General features: G+C 65.6%; 4 protein-coding genes across 7 annotated transcripts; 3 read left to right on the forward strand and 1 right to left on the reverse strand.

Annotated features, from left to right (window-relative positions):
- Nucleotide 1: 1 nt before the first annotated feature.
- CABP2 (calcium binding protein 2) lies at nt 2-2,541 on the forward strand. Of its 3 annotated transcripts, XM_032996474.2 has the most exons (7): nt 577-916; nt 990-1,133; nt 1,240-1,270; nt 1,378-1,512; nt 1,597-1,706; nt 1,793-1,940; nt 2,017-2,151. In XM_032996474.2, exons 1-7 carry the CDS (start codon nt 581-583, stop codon nt 2,040-2,042), a joined length of 930 nt encoding a protein of 309 aa, XP_032852365.2. In that variant the 5' UTR covers nt 577-580; the 3' UTR covers nt 2,043-2,151. The 3 variants fall into 3 exon arrangements, with proteins under 3 accessions (XP_032852366.2, XP_032852364.2, XP_032852365.2); XM_032996475.2 differs by lacking the exon at nt 577-916 and adding an exon at nt 2-530 and having other exon boundaries at nt 1,793-2,541; XM_032996473.2 differs by having other exon boundaries at nt 576-916; nt 1,793-2,541.
- An 808-nt stretch (nt 2,542-3,349) lies between these two features.
- Nucleotides 3,350-4,464, forward strand: CDK2AP2 (cyclin dependent kinase 2 associated protein 2). Its single transcript, XM_042785453.1, has 4 exons — nt 3,350-3,695; nt 3,786-3,886; nt 3,970-4,102; nt 4,227-4,464. The coding sequence occupies exons 1-4, from the start codon at nt 3,605-3,607 to the stop codon at nt 4,292-4,294; spliced, it is 393 nt and encodes a 130-aa protein (XP_042641387.1). The 5' UTR covers nt 3,350-3,604; the 3' UTR covers nt 4,295-4,464.
- Nucleotides 4,465-4,862: 398 nt separating this feature from the next.
- Nucleotides 4,863-16,385, forward strand: PITPNM1 (phosphatidylinositol transfer protein membrane associated 1). Of its 2 annotated transcripts, XM_042785380.1 has the most exons (24): nt 4,863-4,949; nt 5,157-5,268; nt 5,985-6,199; nt 6,282-6,403; nt 8,819-9,040; nt 9,168-9,482; nt 9,989-10,084; nt 10,248-10,355; nt 10,466-10,527; nt 10,612-10,856; nt 11,119-11,308; nt 11,435-11,542; nt 11,625-11,782; nt 12,024-12,190; nt 12,551-12,721; nt 12,938-13,087; nt 13,187-13,335; nt 13,417-13,527; nt 13,779-13,895; nt 14,110-14,258; nt 14,382-14,531; nt 14,890-15,073; nt 15,328-15,456; nt 15,578-16,385. In XM_042785380.1, the coding sequence occupies exons 2-24, from the start codon at nt 5,191-5,193 to the stop codon at nt 15,842-15,844; spliced, it is 3,663 nt and encodes a 1,220-aa protein (XP_042641314.1). In that variant the 5' UTR covers nt 4,863-4,949; nt 5,157-5,190; the 3' UTR covers nt 15,845-16,385. The 2 variants fall into 2 exon arrangements, with proteins under 2 accessions (XP_042641314.1, XP_042641313.1); XM_042785379.1 differs by lacking the exon at nt 4,863-4,949 and having other exon boundaries at nt 5,017-5,268.
- A 635-nt stretch (nt 16,386-17,020) lies between these two features.
- Nucleotides 17,021-19,712, reverse strand: LOC116962504 (aryl hydrocarbon receptor interacting protein). Its single transcript, XM_042785433.1, has 6 exons — nt 19,546-19,712; nt 19,254-19,433; nt 18,459-18,647; nt 18,163-18,339; nt 17,922-18,063; nt 17,021-17,845 (listed from the first exon to the last, which is right to left on the reverse strand). The coding sequence occupies exons 1-6, from the start codon at nt 19,642-19,644 to the stop codon at nt 17,640-17,642; spliced, it is 993 nt and encodes a 330-aa protein (XP_042641367.1). The 5' UTR covers nt 19,645-19,712; the 3' UTR covers nt 17,021-17,639.
- Nucleotides 19,713-19,731: the final 19 nt, after the last annotated feature.

Raw genomic sequence — 19,731 nt, forward strand, 5'->3', positions numbered from 1 at the left:
TCCCCCCCTCCCCGGTGTCCCCCCCGTTCTGGCCTTCTCCTCCCCCGCCAAACACCCCGGGGGAGGGGGGGCTGCACCGCGCCGGAGACTGCTCGGCGGGTCGCGCTCTCCCCTGGCCGGTTTGGGGCCATGTATTATCCCCCTGCCCCCCCTCCCCGGTGGTGGCCTCGTCCCGGCGAGCGAGCGCCGGGCCCCGGGGATCCGGTTTCCCTCTCACCTGGCCCCGGGGGTGAGGAGAGGGAGCGGGGGCCGGCGGCGGGACGGGGCAGCAGGCGGCATGTTCGTCCTTTTCCGCGGGCCCCGGCGGCGGGGGGCCGGTAGCTTCGCACCCCGCGCTTGCTGGGGCACCTGCTGCCCCCTGCGGCCCCGGTAAACGGGGCGGTCGCTGCCTCCGCCCGGCCCCGCGACCTGGGGGGGCCCTGGCACCGTTGGCACCCCGGGGCAGCCGAGTTGTGGAGGCGCGTCTCCCCCCACCGTGAGCCCGGTGGGCTGCCGAGGAGTCGGGAGCCCCCACTGGCCCCCGCTTTTGGGCAAGTAACCGGCGGCGGGGGGTGCGGGCTGGGGTACGGCAGAGCCGGGGATGGGGGGGCGCGAGTGGCCTTGCGGGGAGGCTGGGGGGCCGGGGAACAGCTGGGCAGCTCCCCACATCTGGAACAGGGCAGCCGAGCAGGGAATAATCCGGGGGATTATGCGTGGGCGAAGCACCCCCCCGCCCGCCACCGCCTGCCCTGCATATATCCCCAGATATTCCATAAAAACCTCAAATCCCCACGCAGCCACAGCCACTCTCACACTCCCCCCACCCCAGCCCCGGACCACATCACCAGCTCCCTGGGGCCAGGCATGCCCTTCCCTGCGGGGGCTACCCCTAGCCATGGGCAACTGCACCAAAACCCCTGAGCGGAGGCTCCCCAAGGTAAGGCCTGGGAAGGTGGCGGGGGGGGGGGAGGGGGCGCCCACATTGCTGTTTTCTCCCACTCTACCCGCAGGATGGGAAGCCGCGCTCTGGTCCCGGCACCGGGGACCCCGAGGAGATGTCGGAATCTCCCCCGTTGCAAAGCTACTCAGTGCTGCAAGGGCTGGTGGGGCCGGCCTGCATCTTCCTGCGGCAGAGCATTGCCATCACCCAGCTGGTATGCGTCCCACCCCTCCCCGTTGTGACCTGCCGCCCGCGGGGGGATTTGAGGTAGGAGGGGTAGGACCCCCCTCCTTCGGCTCTTCCCACTTTCTTTTTCCCAGGACCGAGACCTACGGCCCGAGGAGATTGAAGGTGAGGTGCTGTGTCCCTCAGGGCTGGGGCTGGGGGGTTTCGCCCCAGTTAGGCTTGCAGCAGGATGGTGGGGGTGCTGGCAGTGATGCCGTATGGCCCCCCCCCAGAACTGAAGCAGGCTTTCCGGGAGTTTGACAAGGACCGCGATGGCTACATAAGCTACAAGGACCTGGGCGAGTGCATGCGGACCATGGGCTACATGCCCACCGAGATGGAGCTCATCGAGCTGTCCCAGCAGATCAGTACGTGGCAGGGGGAGGACCCACTCTATGCTCCCAGCGATCCCCTTCCCCCCACCCTGGTGACACCCCCCCTTTCTCCCGCAGCTGGGGGCAAGGTGGATTTTGACGATTTCGTGGAGCTGATGGGCCCCAAGATGCTGGCAGAGACGGCGGACATGATCGGGATCAAGGAGCTGCGCGACGCTTTCCGCGAGGTGAGGGGCCGGGGCTGCACCCCGGGTGTGGGCAGGGCTGCCGGCACGCTGAGGGCAGCTGTCGCCGACGGGGGCTTGCCCCGCAGTTCGACACCAATGGGGACGGGCAGATCAGCATGGCGGAGCTGCGGGAGGCCATGCGCAAGCTGCTGGGGCAGCAGCTCAACTACCAGGAGGTGGACGAGATCCTCAAGGACGTGGATCTCAACGGGGACGGCCTGGTGGACTTCGAAGGTAGGGGCTGGGGAGGGGGGCCACCAACGTCCCTGGGAATATTCGGGGTGTTTTGTACATATTTTCCTGCCGGCAGAGTTTGTGCGGATGATGTCGCGCTGAGGGCGGTGTGTGCCAACACGGGATGCGAGCCCCCGCTGTGCCTTACGAAGAGGAGGGGGGCCACGGAGGAGACACCCGGCTCCAGCTGCTGGGGCCGTGCCGGCGCGGCACTAGAGCCCAGGGCAAAGCCCTTGCTTTTTCATCGCTGGAGGTGCTCAGACTCATCCTCGGCTGTGCTTCTGCCCGGCTGCTGAGGTCCAACCATGGCGTGGGGCACCGGGGCCCAACGCCGGGCCCCTTTTCGGCGCAGACTTGGCCAGGCAGCAGCCGCTGTCACCTCTGCTCCTTGCCCTGATCTCACCCCCACCTCCTGTTTCTCCAAAATTCAAAACATGCCAGTCCCTTCTCCTCCAGCTGCACCTCAGCTCACCCCTCCATTTTGAACCCTGTATCCAACGCCAAGCCCTTCACGTTGACCCCACTCCCTCCACACTGTGATTTAGGGCTGACCCTGCGGCATAACCCACCATCTCTCCCCATCACCCCCGTTTGAGCTCAGACCTACCCCAGACCCTGCTCTGTCCTGTCCCTTGCGGGTCGGGCATCCCTCTGCTTTCTGGGCCGTGGATGCTCTGTCCAGTCACCAGTGCAGGGGAGACTCCTCAGGGCTTCAGCACCCCTGGCCAGGACATCCTTGAGGGAAAAAGCCGGGAATAAAGCATTACCGTTTTCCACCCAGGAGCACGGGTGAGAAGGGGAGAGGCGCACTGCAGGCAGGGCAGGCTCCCCACCCTTTTTTTTTTGAGGGGGGGGATGACAGTTTGGGGTAATTCTAGCACATCCGAGTTGTGGAAATCCTCTGCTTCCGCATTACACTCGGGCGGGATGATGGTGGTGGGGGGTGTGTCTGAACAAATTTTTTTTTTTTTTTTTTTTTTCAATCTTCACCCTTTTGAAACGAAAAAGTCTCTCGAAGGACTTCTGTTCATCTTTAGGTTGAGTTTAAGTAAAATTTGCCCTCCTTATGCTTGTGTGTGTTTCTCCCCCCGCAGTACACCTCACCCTGTCTCCCCAAGGCCGCCCCACACCTCCACCTCTCCGGGCCCCCCCGCCCCGCAGGGAGCGGGGATCCCCCGGGCACCTCCTCACCTGCGTAGCCTCGGGGGCCGGCACAGCCTTTCCTTCAGGTTTTCCTCAGTGGATCCCGCCAAGCGCCGGTACCGTGGGTCGCAGCGGAGCCGCTCCCCCCCTGCTCCTTTCCCGCCGCTGCCCTGAGGGGATGGGGGGGGGGGGGAAGGGGGCGGAGCCGACGCCGCGTGTCTCCACGGTGACTGGAGGCGGGCGGCGGCGCGGTGACGTTGGCGCGGCGTCGCGTAGCTGCGTCATCAGGGCGAGCGGCAGCGGTAGCGGTGGTGTGTGTGTGTGTGGGGTGGGGGGAGGCCGGGTCTCACCGGCACCGGCGGCCGTTCATTCCCCTCGACGGGTTCCAGTCGGGTTGTGTGGGGCTGAGCCCAGCCGAGAGAGGCGGCGGCGGTACCAAACCGGCGGGAGGGAGCGCGGGGGCCGCTCACCGACCCCCGCCGCCCCTCCGGTGATCCGGGAGCGGCGGGCGGCCGTCGGGGATGTCCTACAAGCCCATCGCTCCCGCCCCCGCTACCCCCGGAGCTGCCAGCGCCAGCCCCGCCCCACCGGGGCCCGGGGCGCCGCCCGCCGGTGAGTGCCCCCCCCCCCCCCCCCCCCCATCCGGTAACCGTGGGGGAGAGGGAGGGGGTTGCAAGCCCGTAACCCTCCCGTTTCCCGTAGCCACGAGTGTCCCATCGCCCTCCGGCTCCGTCCCCGGCGCCGCCGCTCCTTTCCGGCCGCTCTTCAATGACTTCGGGCCGCCGTCCATGGGCTATGTGCAGGTGAGGCGGGGGGCGGCGGGACCGGGGGCGGCGGCGGCGGCGGGGCCGGTCCTCAGCCCTTCCGTGCCCCCCCCGTTGCGCAGGCGATGAAGCCCCCCGGGGCTCAGGGCTCGCAGAGCACCTACACCGACCTGCTCTCCGTCATCGAGGAGATGGGGAAGGAGATCCGGCCCACCTACGCCGGCAGCAAGAGTGCCATGGAGCGGCTGAAGCGGGGTATGGGGGGGGGGGGGGACGGGACGGGACACACATGACACACACCAGCCGGTCCCCGGTGCTTGGGGGGGGGACCGGGGGGGCTGGAAGCTGATGTGGGGTGTCCCTTTGCTTTTCCCCGCAGGTATCATCCACGCCCGGGCACTGGTCAGGGAGTGCTTGGCCGAGACAGAGCGAAATGCCCGCACGTAACGGCTGCTGCCACCCGGGACCCCCTAGCGGGGAGCCCCGGTGTCCCCGCCCCGCTGGTGGCCGGGGGGGGGAAGGGGAGAGGCTGCCGTGCTGCCCCCCCTTGCCCCCTCCCCATGCTCTCCGCTCTCTTTATAAATGCGTGTTTTTATAAATAAAGGACATGGTTGGGACTCTGCCTCGGGCTGCATCCCCGTGGAGGGGGGGGGGGATGCTGGGGTGCCCGTGGGGTCCTGGTGGTGATGGGGACATTGGAGGGCACTTGGGGGGGGGATGTCAGTGCACTGGGGAAGGGCTCACATTGGGGGTGAGGTGTCCTGGAGCTGTTCCTCTGGCTGAGAGTTGCAGGAATCAGCAAAATGCTCTTTAACACTTTTTTTTTTTTTTTTTTTTTTTTTATAAAGTCAGGGGGGGACGTGACACTTTTTTAAAATAAAAACTTAAAATTTTCTGAGCGCGGAGGTGCAGGGTCGGCCCTTTGGGGGGGGGGGGGGCTGGTGTCGTCACACGCAGAGTCCCTGTGCAGCGGCGCTCGCTGCCTTCCCGCCTCTGACGTCACGCTCCCCCCCCCCCCCTTCCACCTTCCCTACGTCACGGCCGTTTCCGTGGGAACGGCCTGTGATGTCACGAGCCGAGGGGCCGGTGCGGAGCAGCGCAGGTTCGGCGGGGCGCGGTGGGCGGGAGGGGAGGGGAGGGGCGGGGGGGGGGGAGGGAGCGAGCGGAGCCGAAAGGATACGGAAAAAGCCGAAGGGAGCCGAGCGGGGCCGAGCGGGCGGGGGGCGCGTTGCTATGGGAGCGGGGCGGGCCCGGGCCGGGCCTGGCTGGGCCGGGCCGGGCTGAGGCGGGCTGCCGGCCGCCCCCTCAGGCGCTGCCCCCCCTGGCGCTGCCCCCCCGCCGCCATGCTCATCAAGGAGTACCACATCCTGCTGCCCATGAGCCTGGAGGAGTACCAGGTGGCTCAGCTGTACATGATCCAGGTGGGGCTGAGCACTAGGGGGTGCAGGGAGATGGGGGGGGGGGGGGGGGCTGAGAATGGGGGGTGCAAGGTGCTGGGGGGCTGAGCATGAGGGGACTGAGCATGGGGGGGTGCAGGGGGCTGGGGGCCTGAGCATGGGGAGTGCTGAGAATGAGGGGTGCAGGGGGCTGGGGGGCTGAGCATTGTGGGGTGCAGGGGGCTGGGGGTCAGAGCATGGGGGGAGCTGAGCATTGGGGGTACAGGGAGCTGGGGGTCAGAGCATGGGGGGAGCTGAGCATTGGGGGTACAGGGAGCTGGGGGGCTGAGAATGAGGGGTGCAGGGGGCTGAGGGGCTGAGCATTGTGGGGTGCAGGGGACTGGGGGACTGAGAATGGGGAGTGCAGGGGGCTGTGGGGCTGAGTGATGGGGGTGCAGAGGGCTGAGTATGGGCGGGGCTGAATATTGAGGCAGTGCAGGGGGCTGGGGGGCTGCAGGGAGCTGGAGGACTGAGCCTGGGAAGTGCAGGGGGCTGACCCCAGGGGATTGGCGGGGTGCAGGGGTGTCAGTGAGTTTCGGGTGGGTTAGGGACTGCCGAGCCAAGCAGGGGGTCTCAGGAGTAGATGTGAGGCTGGAGGGGGGTGCGGGAGGGTGCAGGTGAGGTGCCAGGACTTGAGGATGTGGGGGTGTCAGGATTGGGGCGGCGGGGGGGCCGTGCTCATCCAGCGGCTCTCCCCACAGAAGAAGAGCCGCGAGGAGTCGAGCGGTGAGGGCAGTGGGGTGGAGATCCTGGCCAACCGGCCCTACAGCGACGGCCCTGGCGGCAGCGGCCAGTACACCCACAAGATCTACCACGTGGGCTCCCACATCCCCAGCTGGTTTCGGGCACTGCTCCCCAAAGCCGCGCTGCAGGTGGAGGAGGAGTCCTGGAACGCCTACCCTTACACCCGCACCAGGTAGGACCCGGTGGGGCTGTGGGGTGGGCTGTGGGGCCAGCTGTGCCGCCGGGCTCAGCCCTGTCCCCCCTGCATCCCCCAGGTACACCTGCCCCTTCGTGGAGAAGTTCTCCATCGAAATTGAGACGTACTACCGGCCAGACGCGGGCCAGCAGACCAACGTTTTCAACCTGAGCGCGGCTGAGAAGAGGCAGAGGATTTTGGGTGTGTATGGCTGCCGCGAGGCTGGCTCACGGTGCCGGGCAGGACCCCTATCGATGCCTGTCAGGCTTCCCATGCGGTGCTCCCCAAGCTGGGTGTGTGGGTGTGCCACAGTGCCCGAGGGGCTTGGCGTCTGCAACGCGCTTGGCTTTGCTCTCCCTGCTGGCCCTTGACTTTTGGGGATGGCTATGGGGGGACCCTGGCAGGGGACATTGCCCCTGCCCCCTCCCTTGGCAGCCCTACTAAACCAGAGTCCACATTAAAGACGTTTGGGGGGGGGGGCAATGTTGTTCTCTGCCTTCCTCCCTTGACTGTATATTTGTTTGCAGCCCTCTCCTTCTTGGAGACAGCTCATTCCTCTCTTCCTCCACATCCCAACCCCTGTCCCAGTCAGTCTGGCCCAGCTTTACCTTCCCAGTACTGTTCCGGGTGGACGTGGGAACCCATGCTGGGCTCCTGCAGCCCCTTTCAGTTCAGCTGGAGAGGGGGGAGCTGGAAAAAGCGTGTCCCCATTTTCCCACCCCCTGCCCTGCTTCCCCTGCTTCCCAAGCCTTCGCTCCAGATCACTCTCCAGGTCTGGGCCCCTCCGCCACTTGCCGGGGACACCGGTGGGCAGAGCCGTGGGTCCGGAGGGTGATTCCTCCCTCGCCGGCGGGTTTGTCACCGGCCGCTGCAGCCTCACTTTCCTGGCAGCGTCGATCTGGTCGTTTTAGGCACTGGAGTGCAAAGCATGACGAGCCGCTTCTTAAAATGGAGGCCTAAAATAGGCACTCGGAGGAAATGATTCATCTGACCTATTTCTCTCATTGGCTCTTGCGGCACCGGGGATGTCCGGCCGGGATGCCGGGGGCTTGGGCTGGAGGGGACAAATTCTGCCCATGTCCCCACAGGGGCAGCAAGCAGGGCTGAGCGGGTAGCAGGCAGGGCATGGCCCTGTGCCTGCTGCCTGCTGCCCTGCCTGAATTTCCTCCCCGGTGCCCATCCCGTGGGCTTTCCACAGAGCATGCTGCATCTTGGGTGGCTGCTGCCTGTCATGGGGAGCAGCGCCGAGGTGGGACCAGCCGGGACACTGACCCCGCTGGGATTTTCTTCACCAGCTCTCGCTTTCACCCCGGTGTCCCATAGCACCGACAGATTTAAACCCCATCTCACGTTTCAAAGGGCAGCAGGGTAACGTGGTCAGGGCAAACCGCAGGGATAATTGTGTCCTCGCCAGTTTTCTCGCGGCGATAAAAGCGAACGGACTCGTTGGCCCTTGCGTGAGTGATGCTGCTGGGAGCTGCTCGGGGCCGGCAGGTCCCGTCCCGGCTCCTTGCTGCTGACCAGCCCGCCGGGTGCTTGTTGAAGGGCTCGTGTTTGCTGCATCATTTGGACACCCTGGGTGCTGCTTTCCCAGCCTGTGGGATGTTTTGCAGCCTGGGGAGGTTTAGAGGGCTTGCAGCGCCTTGTATTTCAGCTGCCCACTGCCAGGAAAAGCCCTGCTTCAGAGCACCTGTCTCTCTTTCTGAGTCTTAAACATCCTTTTCCCCCTTTTTTTGGCCCAAGCTGGAGGAAAGAGGCCAGCAGGTGCCTTGAGGGCATCAATGGGGGGAAAATAAATGCAAAGTCTGGCACAGCCTGGGGATGGGCTGGGGGGACTGGCTGGGGACAGCTCTGTGGGAAGGTCCTGGGGGACAGTGGGGTGCCCTGGGACCCCCTGAGGGCCCTCCCCCAGACTGAGCTGGAGCAGCCAAACTGCAGGAGGGTTTGTGGAAGGGTGAGCCCCTCCAAGGTCTGTTGGATCGTGTTTTCCTGGGTGCCATCTGTGACCCCTGCCCCCCCCCCTCCAGTTGTGGGGAGGCTGCCACCGTTTTGGGAGATGGGGATGTTGCCGTTGCACCCCCTGGCTTGACAGGGGCTCCTCCTGGGTTGGGGCTGGGGGGGGAGGGGGAGTGTTGCTGCACTCTGTGCCCTGTTACTGGGGGGACCCTTGGGCCTGGGGGGGGTGAGGGGGCACAGCTGGCGGGGCTCACCACTCCGCCGAGCTGCTCAATCTGGCTCGTCCTCGGCACCAGCCCCGGGGTCGCCGGGGCCACCCTCCCAGCTGCCAAATCTCCCGGCTAATGCGCGTATGTGTGTCAGCCCTGGCTCGTTGCCCGCCTCCACGCCTCCCCCCACTGCCCCCCGGCACCTCTCACAGCCACGCACGGATGGGGACGTGTTCGGGTGCACCCTGGGGCTCCTTTGATGTTGTAGCTGCAGGATCGAGAGCATTTGCTACCAGCTATGTTGAGCGCATGGCTTGGGGGAATAATTTGACGGTTACCCCCTTTGATTTTTGTCTTTTTTTCTCTGCTTTTCTGCCCAAGGCGGGGCTCCCACCCATCTGCATCCCCTCGCTGAGTGCTGCAGGGTGACGAACGCTGTTCCCTTCCACAGATACCATCGACATCGTGCGTGACCCCATCTCCCCCGGGGAATACAAGCCCGAGGAGGACCCCAAGCTCTATCACTCAGCCAAGACGGGCCGGGGCCCACTGGGGGACGACTGGCTGGAGGTGTCCAGCAGCGGGCCCCTGATGTGTGCCTACAAGCTCTGCAAGGTGGAATTTCGCTACTGGGGAATGCAGTCTAAAATCGAGCAGTTCATCCACGACGTGGGTGAGTGTGGGGGCTGCAGCGGTGAGCCCTTGGCCCTGGTTGCGGGGTGGGAGAGGGCAGGTTTGGGGAGCCTTGGGGCTGTGCTGGGCTCACTCCCCCCTCCACCCTTTGCTCCCCGTCACCGCAGGTTTGCGGAAGGTGATGCTGCGCGCCCATCGCCAGGCTTGGTGCTGGCAGGACGAGTGGACGGACCTGACCATGGAGGACATTCGGCAGCTGGAGGAGGAGACAGCACGGATGTTGGCGCAGAAAATGGCCAAGTGCGGCGAGGCTGAGGAACCCCCCACTGCCGGGCCCAGCCCCGAGGGGCGGCCGGAGCCGGGGGGTGCCAGCGGGCAGGAGGGGGCCGAGGCGCAGGGGGTGGCCGATGCCTCCCCTGACGATACCTTTGCCAAGCAGTGGTCCACCTCTTCCCGGTCTTCCTACTCTTCCCAGCATGGAGGTGAGAGCTCAGGTCTTGTGTGGGTGGGATGGGGTCCCTTAACCCCCCCAGCTGCTGCTGTTCTACACAGGAGATGTGTCAGGGGACCCTCCCTTCCCTGGTCTGGGTCTCCTGGGGGGGCTTTGGTTACCCCAAGAGGGGCGCTGGGTCTCCCGGGGGGGGGCTTTGGGTGCCCCAGGGGTAGCCCTGGGTCTCCCAGGGGGGGCTTTGGCTGCCCCAGGAGTGGCCCTGGGTCTCCTGGGGGGGGCTTTGGGTGCCCCAGGAGTGGCCCTAGGTCTCCTGGTGGGGGCTTTGGGTGCCCCAGGAGTGGCCCTGGGTCTCCTGGGGGGGGCTTTGGGTGCCCCAGGAGTGGCCCTGGGTCTCCTGGGGGGGTCTTTGGGTGCCCCAGGAGTGGCCCTGGGTCTCCCAGGGGAGGCTTTGGGTGGAGGAAGAAGAGGGGAGCTGTGGGGCAGGAGCGGGGTCTCGCTGTGAGGGGGTTCTGCATGCTGACCCCATGCTGGTGGCAGGGGGGGTGTCTCCTCAGAGCCTCTCCGAGTGGCGGATGCAGAACATCGCTCGTGACTCCGAGAACAGCTCCGAAGAGGAGTTTTTTGACGCCCACGGTACGGTGGAGCAGCCCTGGGGCCATGGCTTGGCGTTTTAGTGGCAGGGGCTTGGGACACCAGCTTGGGGTGGGCTTGAATGTGCGTGGCAAGGGGCTGTTGGGGTGGGGGTGCAGGCACAGGGGTGCTCCCCCCACCCACGGTCCCCTCCCTGCTGCCGCAGAGGACCTGTCCGACAGCGACGAGGTCTTTGCGAAGGAGATGACCAAGTGGAGCTCCAACGACTTCTTGGACACGCTGGAGCGGCCGGCGGAGCTGGATGAGGTGCTGGGTGAGCAGAGGGGCGGGGCACAACCCCAAATCCCAGCGTGGGTGTCCTGAGAGGGGGCCGACCCCTGCCTGGACACCCCGGCTGGACTCACCGGGGCCGTGTGCTCACAGGGGACGGAGCCAGCGGCACCAAGGTGGATGGTGAAGGATTGGGGGTGGCCAGCTTCCCCGAGGTGCATCTCACTTGTGTGTCCCACCCCCTCGGGCCGTGTCCCCTGGTGTGGGTGCTGACGACAGCAGCGCTCTCCCTCCCGCAGGGTGGCTCGGCGGAGAGCGCGGCGCAGACGTGCCGGATCCACGCCCTCTTCCTCATCCTCCACAGCGGCAACATCCTGGACCAGGGAGCGGGCGAGCCGGGCTCCAAGCAGGCAGACGTGCAGACGCTGGCGGCCACCTTCGACGCCGTCACCCGCGTCCACTTCCCCGAGGCGCTGGGGCACGTGGCGCTGCGCCTGGTCCCCTGCCCGCCCATCTGCGCCGCTGCCTACGCCCTCGTCTCCAAGTACGGATGGCGGGGCCACGTTCTGGGCAAGGAGGCGGGGGGGGCTGTCCCCTTTGCAAAACCACCCCCTGCTCCCCGGGGCTGTGGGAGGGAGGAACGGGGAGGTGGTGGACTTTCCCTTCTCCTGGTGTGGCATCCAGGACAAGCGATGGGATGGGGATAACTGCTGGGGGTAACATCCTGGGGTGAGCAAGCATCATGCGGTGGGATGGGGACATCGAGGCAGCCCCGGTCATCGTCCCCCTTCCCATGTCCCTTTCAGGCTCAGCCCCTACAGCCATGACAGGGACAGCCTGTCCAGCAGCCAGGACCACATCCCGCTGGCAGCCCTCCCGCTGCTGGCCACCTCCTCGGGGAGCTACCAGCATGCCGTGGGTGCCGTCATCGCCCGTGCCAACCAGGCGTACAGCTCCTTCCTGCACTCCGGGGAGGGGGCTGGTTTCTGCGGCCAGGTGAGTGGGGATTTGGGGGGAGGTTTTGCTCCGGGCGGGATTTGGCTCCGGTGGGAACTTTGCCCCTGGGCTGAGGGCTTGAGGGGGGCTCCGTCCTTCATCAGCATGTGTGCATGCCATTCGCAGGTGGTGCTGCTGGGGGACTGTGTGGGCAGCATCCTGGGCTTCGACGCGCTCTGCCAGAGCCGGGTGGGCTCGGGGGGCAGCCGCAGCAGCAGCCGCCGCGGCAGCCTGGTGAGTGCCGGCCCCCCGCCACTGGTCAGGGAGGGTGGGGAAAGGGTTGGTGGTGGCACTGCCTCTCCTCCTCTCCCCACAGAGCACAGAGCCCATCTCTCCCGAGCTGTGCGGCGGCAGGGACCCGCTGGCTGACGGGGCGGACGGAGCTGCGGGCTCGGGTCAAGCCAGCCCCGAGCTGGGGCCACAGCTGCCATGCCGGGAGCAAGGGGACAGCCACCATCACAGCTCCTTGTGCAGGTGAGAGCGAGAGGGACGGTCGGCAGCAGCAGGAACCCTGTTGATCTCCTGACTAATTTTTATGCTTTATGGAAAATGCGAATTCCCTGGCTGCACCAGCCTGGCGGGACTTGCTGGAGCTCCCCTGATTCCAGCAGCTCCTTCGGGATAACGGGGCCGGGCCGGGCACAGCTTTGCCCCCAGGCTGGTGGGAGTGGGACAGTACCATCCTTCCCCATGCCCACTGTCCCCACTGTCCCAGCCTGCAGGCCAGTGAGGCCCCGCTGGAGGCAGAGGCACCACGGACGCTGGACGGGGCGGAGGGTGCCAGCACTCGCCTCGACTTTAAGGTATCCGGCTTCTTCCTCTTTGGCTCCCCGCTGGGGCTGGTGCTCGCGCTGCGCAAGACCGTCATGCCTGCTCTGGATGGTGAGGACCCCCGCCAGCCACGGTGCCAGCCCCTGACCCTCCCCATGGGGCTCATCCCCAAGTCGTGCAGCCCCCCCGGGACCTCCCCCAAAATCCCTGCTTGGGTTTTGAGCCCCTTGCACACCCAGCCCTGGCTGCTCGGGTGTCCCCTTCCCCGCTCTGTGCCAGCCCCAGCCTGACCCTTGGCTGTCACCGGTGTCCTGGGTTTGCCTCCCCCAGCCTTTCCTCTCACTGGGTTTTGCTTTCTCCCACTCTGGGTGTTGAGCTCCTGGCTGTGCTGCCCTGTGCCTATCCCCGTCAGGCTCCTTACCATGCAGACTGAGCAGCCCCGACCCCCTCTTTGCCCTTTTTCTGCCTCAGTGGCCCAGCTGCGTCCTGCCTGCGAGCAAATCTACAACCTCTTCCATGCGGCCGACCCCTGCGCCTCTCGCCTGGAGCCTCTCTTGGCCAAGGCCTTCCACGCCGTCCCGCCGCTCAGCGTGCCCCGGTACCAGAAGTACCCCCTGGGTGACGGCACCTCCTCCCTGCTGGGTGAGCAACCCCCCCACGCCGGGCTGATCCCGAGCACCCCGGGGTGCATTATGAGCACCGGGATACCCAGAGCACCCACAGCACTGCAGGAAAAGTGGAGGGAAAAGTGACGGGCAAGCCCTGCTCTCACCTCTTTGGGGTGCTGGAGGTGGGGTCCCAAGGTGGTCAGTGTCCCCATGGGGGGCTCTGGGTGTCTTCACTCGTTCCTCTCCTCAGCGGAAGCCCTGCAGATGCATTCTGCCCTGTTCCTGCCTGAGGTGGACGTGGCCGCTCCCCCTACCCCCACTGGCAGTTTTGGGGGCTTCTGGAGGGGCAGCGAGCCAGCAGAGCCCCCCCTTCCCGCTAGCACCAGCGAAGTGGTCAAGAGTAAGTGCCACCCCTGCCCATGCCATCCCACGCTGGTGCCTGGGCATGCACGACGCGGGAGAAGGTCCGAGGACAGATTCATGCCAGCTCTCCCCGCAGTCCTGGAGCGCTGGTGGGGCCCGAAGCGCATCGACTACTCGCTGTACTGCCCCGACGCCCTGACCGCCTTCCCCACCATCACCCTGCCCCACCTCTTCCACGCCAGTTACTGGGAGTCCTCCGACGTGGTGGCCTTCATCCTGCGCCAGGTACGGCGAGCACGGAGAGGGTGGGCAGCACAGTTCAGTGGGACTGGCTGGAGGCTGAGCTGGGCTCGTGCTGCTTGGCAGGTGATGGAGAAGGAAGGGCCGCAGCCGGCGGAGAGCGAGGAGAGCTCTATCTACAGCCCTGCTATCCCACAGGAGAAGTGGCAGCGCAAACGCACCCAAGTGAAAATCCGGGTACGTGTCCCATGGCCAGCGGGAGCCCCCACCCTTTGCTGGGCTCTAGCAATCCCCGGGTGCCTGGGCAGACCCTGGTTGTGGGGCGATGTGGCTGGGAGGGTTTGCTCCCATCAGCCAGGAGGATGCCAGGATGGTCCCACAGCTCGGTGGGGCCCGTGTGCCCCCTCAGGGGCTCCCTCGGGTGCCACCCGTGACCCTGGCACAAGCTACTGTGTCCCCCCCTCCCCGCCCCTCCCGTGTCCCTGCAGAACGTGACGGCTAACCACCGGGCCAGTGATGTGATCGTGTGCGAGGGCAAAGCACAGGTCCTCAGCGGGCGCTTCATGTACGGGCCCCTGGATGTGGTGACGCTGACCGGGGAGAAGGTACTCGTGGGTGCCACCACGACCCCATCAAACAGGGTGGGGGTGTCCGGGAGGGGGCATGGGGCTGGTGTCACCCACAACAGGGGAAGGGAGGCGGTGAACAGGACCCCGTCGGACCTTGGGGGATGTGGGAAGAGGGTTGTAAAGGCTTTATAGGTTGGGGACACGGCAGGATCTGGAGGTTCGGTCCATGCTCAGCCCTTTTCCCATCCAGGTGGACATCTACATCATGACGCAGCCACTGTCGGGGAAGTGGCTGTACTACGGCACCGAGGTGACGAGCGGCAGCGGGCGCCTGACCTTCACCATCCCTCCGGACAAGGCTCTGGCCATTGGCATCTACCCCGTGCGCATGGTGGTCAGGTGAGGTGCGGGTGTGTGGTGCCACCTCCGTTCCCCCTCCAGCCTTTTTTGGCAGAGGTCTTCCTGTCCCCCCTCTCTGCCATGGCAGAGCCTTCCCTGAGCCTCCCCCCTCTCCTGGCCCAGGGGGGACCACAGCTACGCCGAGGCGTACCTGACGGTGGTGGCCCCAGGCACCGAGTCGGTTGTGTTCAGCATCGATGGCTCCTTCACCGCCAGTGTCTCCATCATGGGCAGTGACCCCAAAGTGCGGGCGGGGGCTGTTGATGTCGTACGGTAGGTGCCCTTCAAATAAGGGGGGGGACAAGTGACAACCTGGTTTGAGGTAGCGGGGACAGCGGAGCAGGCTGCCTTCCCTGGGATGAGCTGGGGGATCTCCTGCCGCCCACTTGTCCACAGAGTTTTTACAGCAGCTCTGCGCTGGTGCCTGCTTGTGGGGAAAACAGTCCGCTCCTGGGTTTGGTCCTGGAGCCTCCTGTGATACCCTGCAGCTCAGCCTTGATAAAATCCCTGGGAGGAGGAAGGTTTTGGAGGGAGCACCTGTGTGTGATTGTGTTGGGAGATGCTTGGTGGCTTCCCACCGGCAGGACTGTCCCCGCATGGGCTCCTGGCAGCAATGCATGTCCCCTCCTAGGCACTGGCAGGACTCGGGCTACATGATCATCTATGTGACGGGGCGCCCCGACATGCAGAAGCATCGTGTGGTGGCCTGGCTTTCCCAGCACAACTTCCCCCACGGCGCCGTCTCCTTCTGCGATGGGCTCACCCACGACCCCCTGCGCCAGAAAGCCGCTTTCCTGCAGAGCCTGCGCACTGAGGTGGGGCCGGGGACGCTGCGGGGCAGGGGACGTGGGGCTGATGGTGGAGGGGGGAGCGTGGGCTGTGCCTGTCACTGTCCTGGGGGGTCAGTGGAGCTGGGTGTGGAGATGCTCAGGGTTGGCCCCCTCTCTCAGGACACAGAGGGGCAGCTCCCACCCCATGGGCATTGCAGTGAGGCTGTCCCAGTCCCCTGGGGGTGGCTGTCCCCGTGGGAAGGGTCGCTCCCTGCCCTAATGCTCCCATCCGTGGGCAGGCAGAGATCACCATCGTCGCCGGTTACGGCTCCACCAAGGACGTCTCCGTCTACAGCTCACTGGGGCTCGCGCCGGCACACATCTACATCGTGGGCCGGGCCGTCAAGAAGTTCCACAACCAGTGCCAGGTACGTTGGTGGGGCTGGGGGACAGGACGGGGCTGCAGGGGACAACTGCTGACCCCACAGGGGATGGAGGGAGCAGGTGAAGGCTGGGGCTGCCTGCTCAGGCTGTCCGTCTGTCCCGCAGTTCCTCTCCGAGGGTTACGTAGCCCACCTGGCCCAGCTGGAAGCAGTGGCCCTGGCCCACTCCCCCAAGGGACCCCCGCGCCCCGTGCTGGGCAAAGGCACCTACGGCTGCCCGGCACCCGTCGACTTCCTCCGCAAGCAGAGCCAGCTCCTGCGATCGCGGGGCTCCAGCCAGGTGGAGCGCGATGGAGGGCCCCCGTCAGCACCCCCCGGGCTGCCCCGGGCCAAACCCCGCAGCGTCAGCCTCAAGCTGGAGGGTGAGGAGTGAGGGGGAGGGGGGTGTGTGCCCACTGTCCCCCCCACCTCCACTGCAGCCTTCATTTCCCAGCCAGGAGCACCTGGGGCCAGAGCCTGTGCTGGGCCCCGAGCCCCGAGGAAGGAGCTGAGGGTGCTGGGTCCCCTGAAAGTGAGGGACCCTGGAGATGGCACTCCAGGCCCCGCCGAGGGCCAGAGCGATCCCCTGGGGGCTGAGCTACCCCCTACCCCCCCACTGCCCCCCAGCTCTGCCTCCACCCTGCTACCCCATCCCCCCTCCCCGTCCTTTGGGGCTGCAGAGCTGCTGCTGGGCAGTGCCTGGTGGGGTTTGCCCCTGGGGAGCTGGTGTGCTGCCCCAACCCGGGGTCATCGGTCCAGGGCGGTGTTGGGGGGCCGTGGCTACTCTCCAGAGCAAGCGGCACCTCCCTGCTCCCCACCTCCCCCACCTATTTATTGCCATTTGGTGTCGCCAGCCGCAGGGCAGGGGAAGGGCCAGGGTTCAAAAGCAGTTCCTCTGTTCATTTTGGTGTGAAATAAAAGCGATGTAAAGATGAGGTGCCGAGGCCCCCGTGTCCGCTCTGTTCCCACCCAGCCACGGACCCAGGGCCACGGTGTCACGCTGGGAGGTGGCCTTGGGGCACAGTGGTTGGGTCAGGACACATCAGGGGCAGGGAAAAGACTGTCCCTGCTGGGAACTACAGCTCTGGGCTGCACCCCCGCGCTTGGGTATGTACTGAGGCTAACTTCAAGCCGCTCATCGCGTGGGCGGTTAAACCTTTTGCACATGGACAGGCGCGGCGTCAAGGGAGGGATGGAGGAGCTGTGGGGGCAGGAGGAAAGCCACCAGCTTGGCCACCCCGCTGTCACCTTCAGGCTGGGCACGGGCTGAGGGCTCCGTGGGGTTTGGGGTGCTGCAGCGGTGTGGGGGGCACCCCCTGTGCGCATTAAAGCTGCTTTTACACCGTGAGCCCCAGGATGGAGAGTCTTCTTGGCTCTACGCTTTGGAACAGTCGTTCAGCAGCTGTAACACAACCACGACAGCGGGAGTGCTTAGCAGAGCAAGGGCTCAGTTTTGCCATGAGTTTGCAAGGCCGCAGGGCCAGGGCTTGCCAGGCTCCCTGTTCCTGGCCTGCCCCCACCTTTGTTTTACCTCATTTACCTCTAACAGCGATTTTTCTGAGTGACTAGGTGCCTGTGTCTAGTTTTACTTTTGTTTATCTTGACATAGCATGACCAGAGTTTTATATAGATAGGTGTAACAAGCAGTTATTCTATATAAAATATTTACGACGCTGGGATGACGACGTAGTATAGAGGAAACACGGGCTTGGGATGATAGCAGCAGCCTTGAGAAGTGACGATGCAGGACGGGGTGCGGAGTACAGGCACGAAGGGGGAAGAGCTGGGGCTGAGACTTGGCACTGCAGCCCCAAACAGCTTGGCCAGCCCCGGGGTGCGGTGGCTCAGCCCAACATAAAGTATAAAAACATCAAACAATGACTAAAAGAAGGTGGCAGAGAGCAGCGGGTTGGAGCTCGTGTCACCCCTCCGCCTCCCTTCCTGGCGTGACGATGAGTGTAGCCTGCAGCCCGGTGAGGAGTTTCACCTTTAGATCGCGCTTCACCCGGGCGCTGCGATTGCTAGACGCTGCTTAATACTGCGACTTAAGTGCACTGCCGTGTCACCGGGCCGTGGCGGGCTCCCGGGCCACTTCAAATAAGTAAAACTTGTATTAAACATTAATAAACGTCCGCTGAACATTCCACATGTGGAATATCTAGAAGAACCTGGTCAGAGAGCCGGGGGCTCTACTGTGAGAAGATGCCCTTGAAGCGGATCTTGTCCTCGGCGTCCTTCTCGCGCAGGCGGGCTTCCAGGCTCCGCAGCTCCTTGGAGACGACGGGGCGCAGCGAGGGGTCGAGGGCCAGCACTTTGGCAAAGTCAGCCTGCGCCTCTGCCACGTTCCACACCGCCGCGTGGGCCTTCCCCCGCTTGAAGTAGGCCTTGACGTTGTCTGTGGGGAGAGAGGGGCTGGGTTGGGGGCTGGGGGCCTCACCGGTGCCCCCTCGGCAACCCCTGCGGTTCCTTACCCTCGTATTTGTTGAGGATGGAGGAGCAGTGATCCAGCACCTCGTAGTACTCCTCGCACTGCAGTTTGCATTGGCAGTAATTTAACAGCAGAGGGGTGATCTTCTGGTCGAGCTCGATCCAGTCTGGCGAGCCGGGCTGCTCCTGAAGGATGAGACAGAAAGGGGAGAGTGAGGGGAAGCTCGCGGGGAGGGATGTGGGGAGAGCTGTGTGCACCCCAGAGAAGGGCTGGGGGAGCCCCACCTTCATCTGCAGGTTCTTGAGACAGGCGATGGCATCGTAGTATTTGGCAGCTGCCTCCTGCACCTTGCCCTGCCGGTACAGCTCGTTGCCCTCTTTGTGGATCTGGGGTACGGCTTGCAGCTTCTCCTCATCTGTCATGGCCCATGGGTCCTGCTGGTAGGAGCCGGGTGCCTCCACCTGCCGGCACCCCGACATGAGGGCACAGCCACCACCCCCGAGCACCCCCCTGGCACAGGGCTGGGAGTGGGGGGAGCCACGGCCACCCCTCCCCACACTGAAGCAAGCGGGTGCCTCACCTTGAGCACCTCGATGTCGAAGATGAGGGGTTGGGGGTTCTTCTGGAGCTCGTCGAGGTCGGGGTAGCCCAGGGAGTAGTGCTCGTGCAGCTGGGCAATGCTGCAGCAGTGCCGCTGCCCCTCCAGCGGGTCCTTCCCCGCCGCGATGTTGCGCAGGCTCTTGGACACCAGTGGGTAGAGCACCACGTGCTGTGGGGGCCGGGGGGAGACGGCGCTGGGACGGGGAGCGGGGGGGGACGGGGACGCTCCTGGCTTCGCACCCCAGTGCCACCAAGGGAGAGCGGCCCCGCCCCCTGAGTTCAGGCCCCGCCCCCAGACAAGCACACACCACGCCCCCTAATCACGGGCTCCGCCCCCAAACCTAGCACACCACGCCCCATAAGGGTGGGATCCGCCCCCAAACCAACGCACCACGCCTCCTAAGCACGGGCTCCGCCCCCAAACGATCACGCCCCGCCCCCAAGCCAATACACCACGCCCCCACCAACACACCACGCCCCCACCAACACACCACGCCCCCACCAACACACCACGCCCCCACCAACACACCACGCCCCCCATCAACACACCACGCCCCCCCATCAACACACCACGCCCCCATCACACCACGCCCCCATCACACCACGCCCCCATCACACCACGCCCCCCCATCAACACACCACGCCCCCAAAGTGCGGGCCCTCACCCACAAACCATCACCCCACGCCCTTTAAGCGCGGGCCCCGCCCCCAAATCGTCACACCACGCCCCCAGCGCCAAACCACGCCCCCACGCCGCACCGCCCCTCGCCCCCACCTTAGCGTCGCAGCGGAAGCGGGCCCGCTCCCCCGGCCGCATGGTTCTCAGCGCCGCCTCCCACACCGGCAGCTTGAACTTCTTGCCGGCGATCAGCTCCATGGGCTTCCCCCGCGCCCGGCTGTCGTCCAACGGCGCCTCCTCATCCCCGCACCGCAGCGTCCGGTAGTGGAAAGTGGCCTGAGGCGGGGAAGGTAGGCCGCGGCGTCACCATGGCGACGCTGGAGGGGGGGGCGCATGCGCACCTCGCCTCATTTCCACCCCCCTCAGCCCCGGAGGCGGCGGCTCTGACCTTGGTGCCGTCGCGGAAGTCGGGCAGCGGTCCGGTGCCTTCCCGCAGCACCTCCTTGTACACGCCGTCCGCCCGCAGCCGCTCGATCTCCTGCGCCATCCTTTTCCCCCCCCCCTTCTCCTTTTCCCCCTTTCTCGCCGCCTCCGCCCGCCTCCGCCGCCGTTCGGATCTTTCCGGAGTGGCGCG

Source organism: Tyto alba, unplaced genomic scaffold (genome assembly GCF_018691265.1).
Source record: "Tyto alba isolate M040663 unplaced genomic scaffold, T.alba_DEE_v4.0 Super-Scaffold_8, whole genome shotgun sequence".
Classification (NCBI taxonomy): domain Eukaryota; kingdom Metazoa; phylum Chordata; class Aves; order Strigiformes; family Tytonidae; genus Tyto; species Tyto alba.

Excerpts from the sequence above, each read along its gene's own strand:
- CABP2 (XM_032996473.2), top strand. The coding sequence starts at position 581 with ATGGGGGGGCGCGAGTGGCCTTGCGGGGAGGCTGGGGGGCCGGGGAAC. Across the intron at positions 1,134-1,239 it reads GCATTGCCATCACCCAGCTG|GACCGAGACCTACGGCCCGA; the intron begins GTATGCGTCCCA and ends TCTTTTTCCCAG. Across the intron at positions 1,707-1,792 it reads TGCGCGACGCTTTCCGCGAG|TTCGACACCAATGGGGACGG; the intron begins GTGAGGGGCCGG and ends CTTGCCCCGCAG.
- CDK2AP2 (XM_042785453.1), top strand. The coding sequence starts at position 3,605 with ATGTCCTACAAGCCCATCGCTCCCGCCCCCGCTACCCCCGGAGCTGCC. Across the intron at positions 3,696-3,785 it reads GCCCGGGGCGCCGCCCGCCG|CCACGAGTGTCCCATCGCCC; the intron begins GTGAGTGCCCCC and ends CGTTTCCCGTAG. Across the intron at positions 4,103-4,226 it reads CATGGAGCGGCTGAAGCGGG|GTATCATCCACGCCCGGGCA; the intron begins GTATGGGGGGGG and ends TTTTCCCCGCAG.
- PITPNM1 (XM_042785380.1), top strand. The coding sequence starts at position 5,191 with ATGCTCATCAAGGAGTACCACATCCTGCTGCCCATGAGCCTGGAGGAG. Across the intron at positions 9,483-9,988 it reads CTACTCTTCCCAGCATGGAG|GGGGGGTGTCTCCTCAGAGC; the intron begins GTGAGAGCTCAG and ends TGCTGGTGGCAG. Across the intron at positions 15,457-15,577 it reads AGTTCCACAACCAGTGCCAG|TTCCTCTCCGAGGGTTACGT; the intron begins GTACGTTGGTGG and ends TCTGTCCCGCAG.
- LOC116962504 (XM_042785433.1), bottom strand. The coding sequence starts at position 19,644 with ATGGCGCAGGAGATCGAGCGGCTGCGGGCGGACGGCGTGTACAAGGAG. Across the intron at positions 18,340-18,458 it reads TCGACATCGAGGTGCTCAAG|GTGGAGGCACCCGGCTCCTA; the intron begins GTGAGGCACCCG and ends GGGTGCCGGCAG. Across the intron at positions 17,846-17,921 it reads CATCCTCAACAAATACGAGG|ACAACGTCAAGGCCTACTTC; the intron begins GTAAGGAACCGC and ends CTCTCCCCACAG.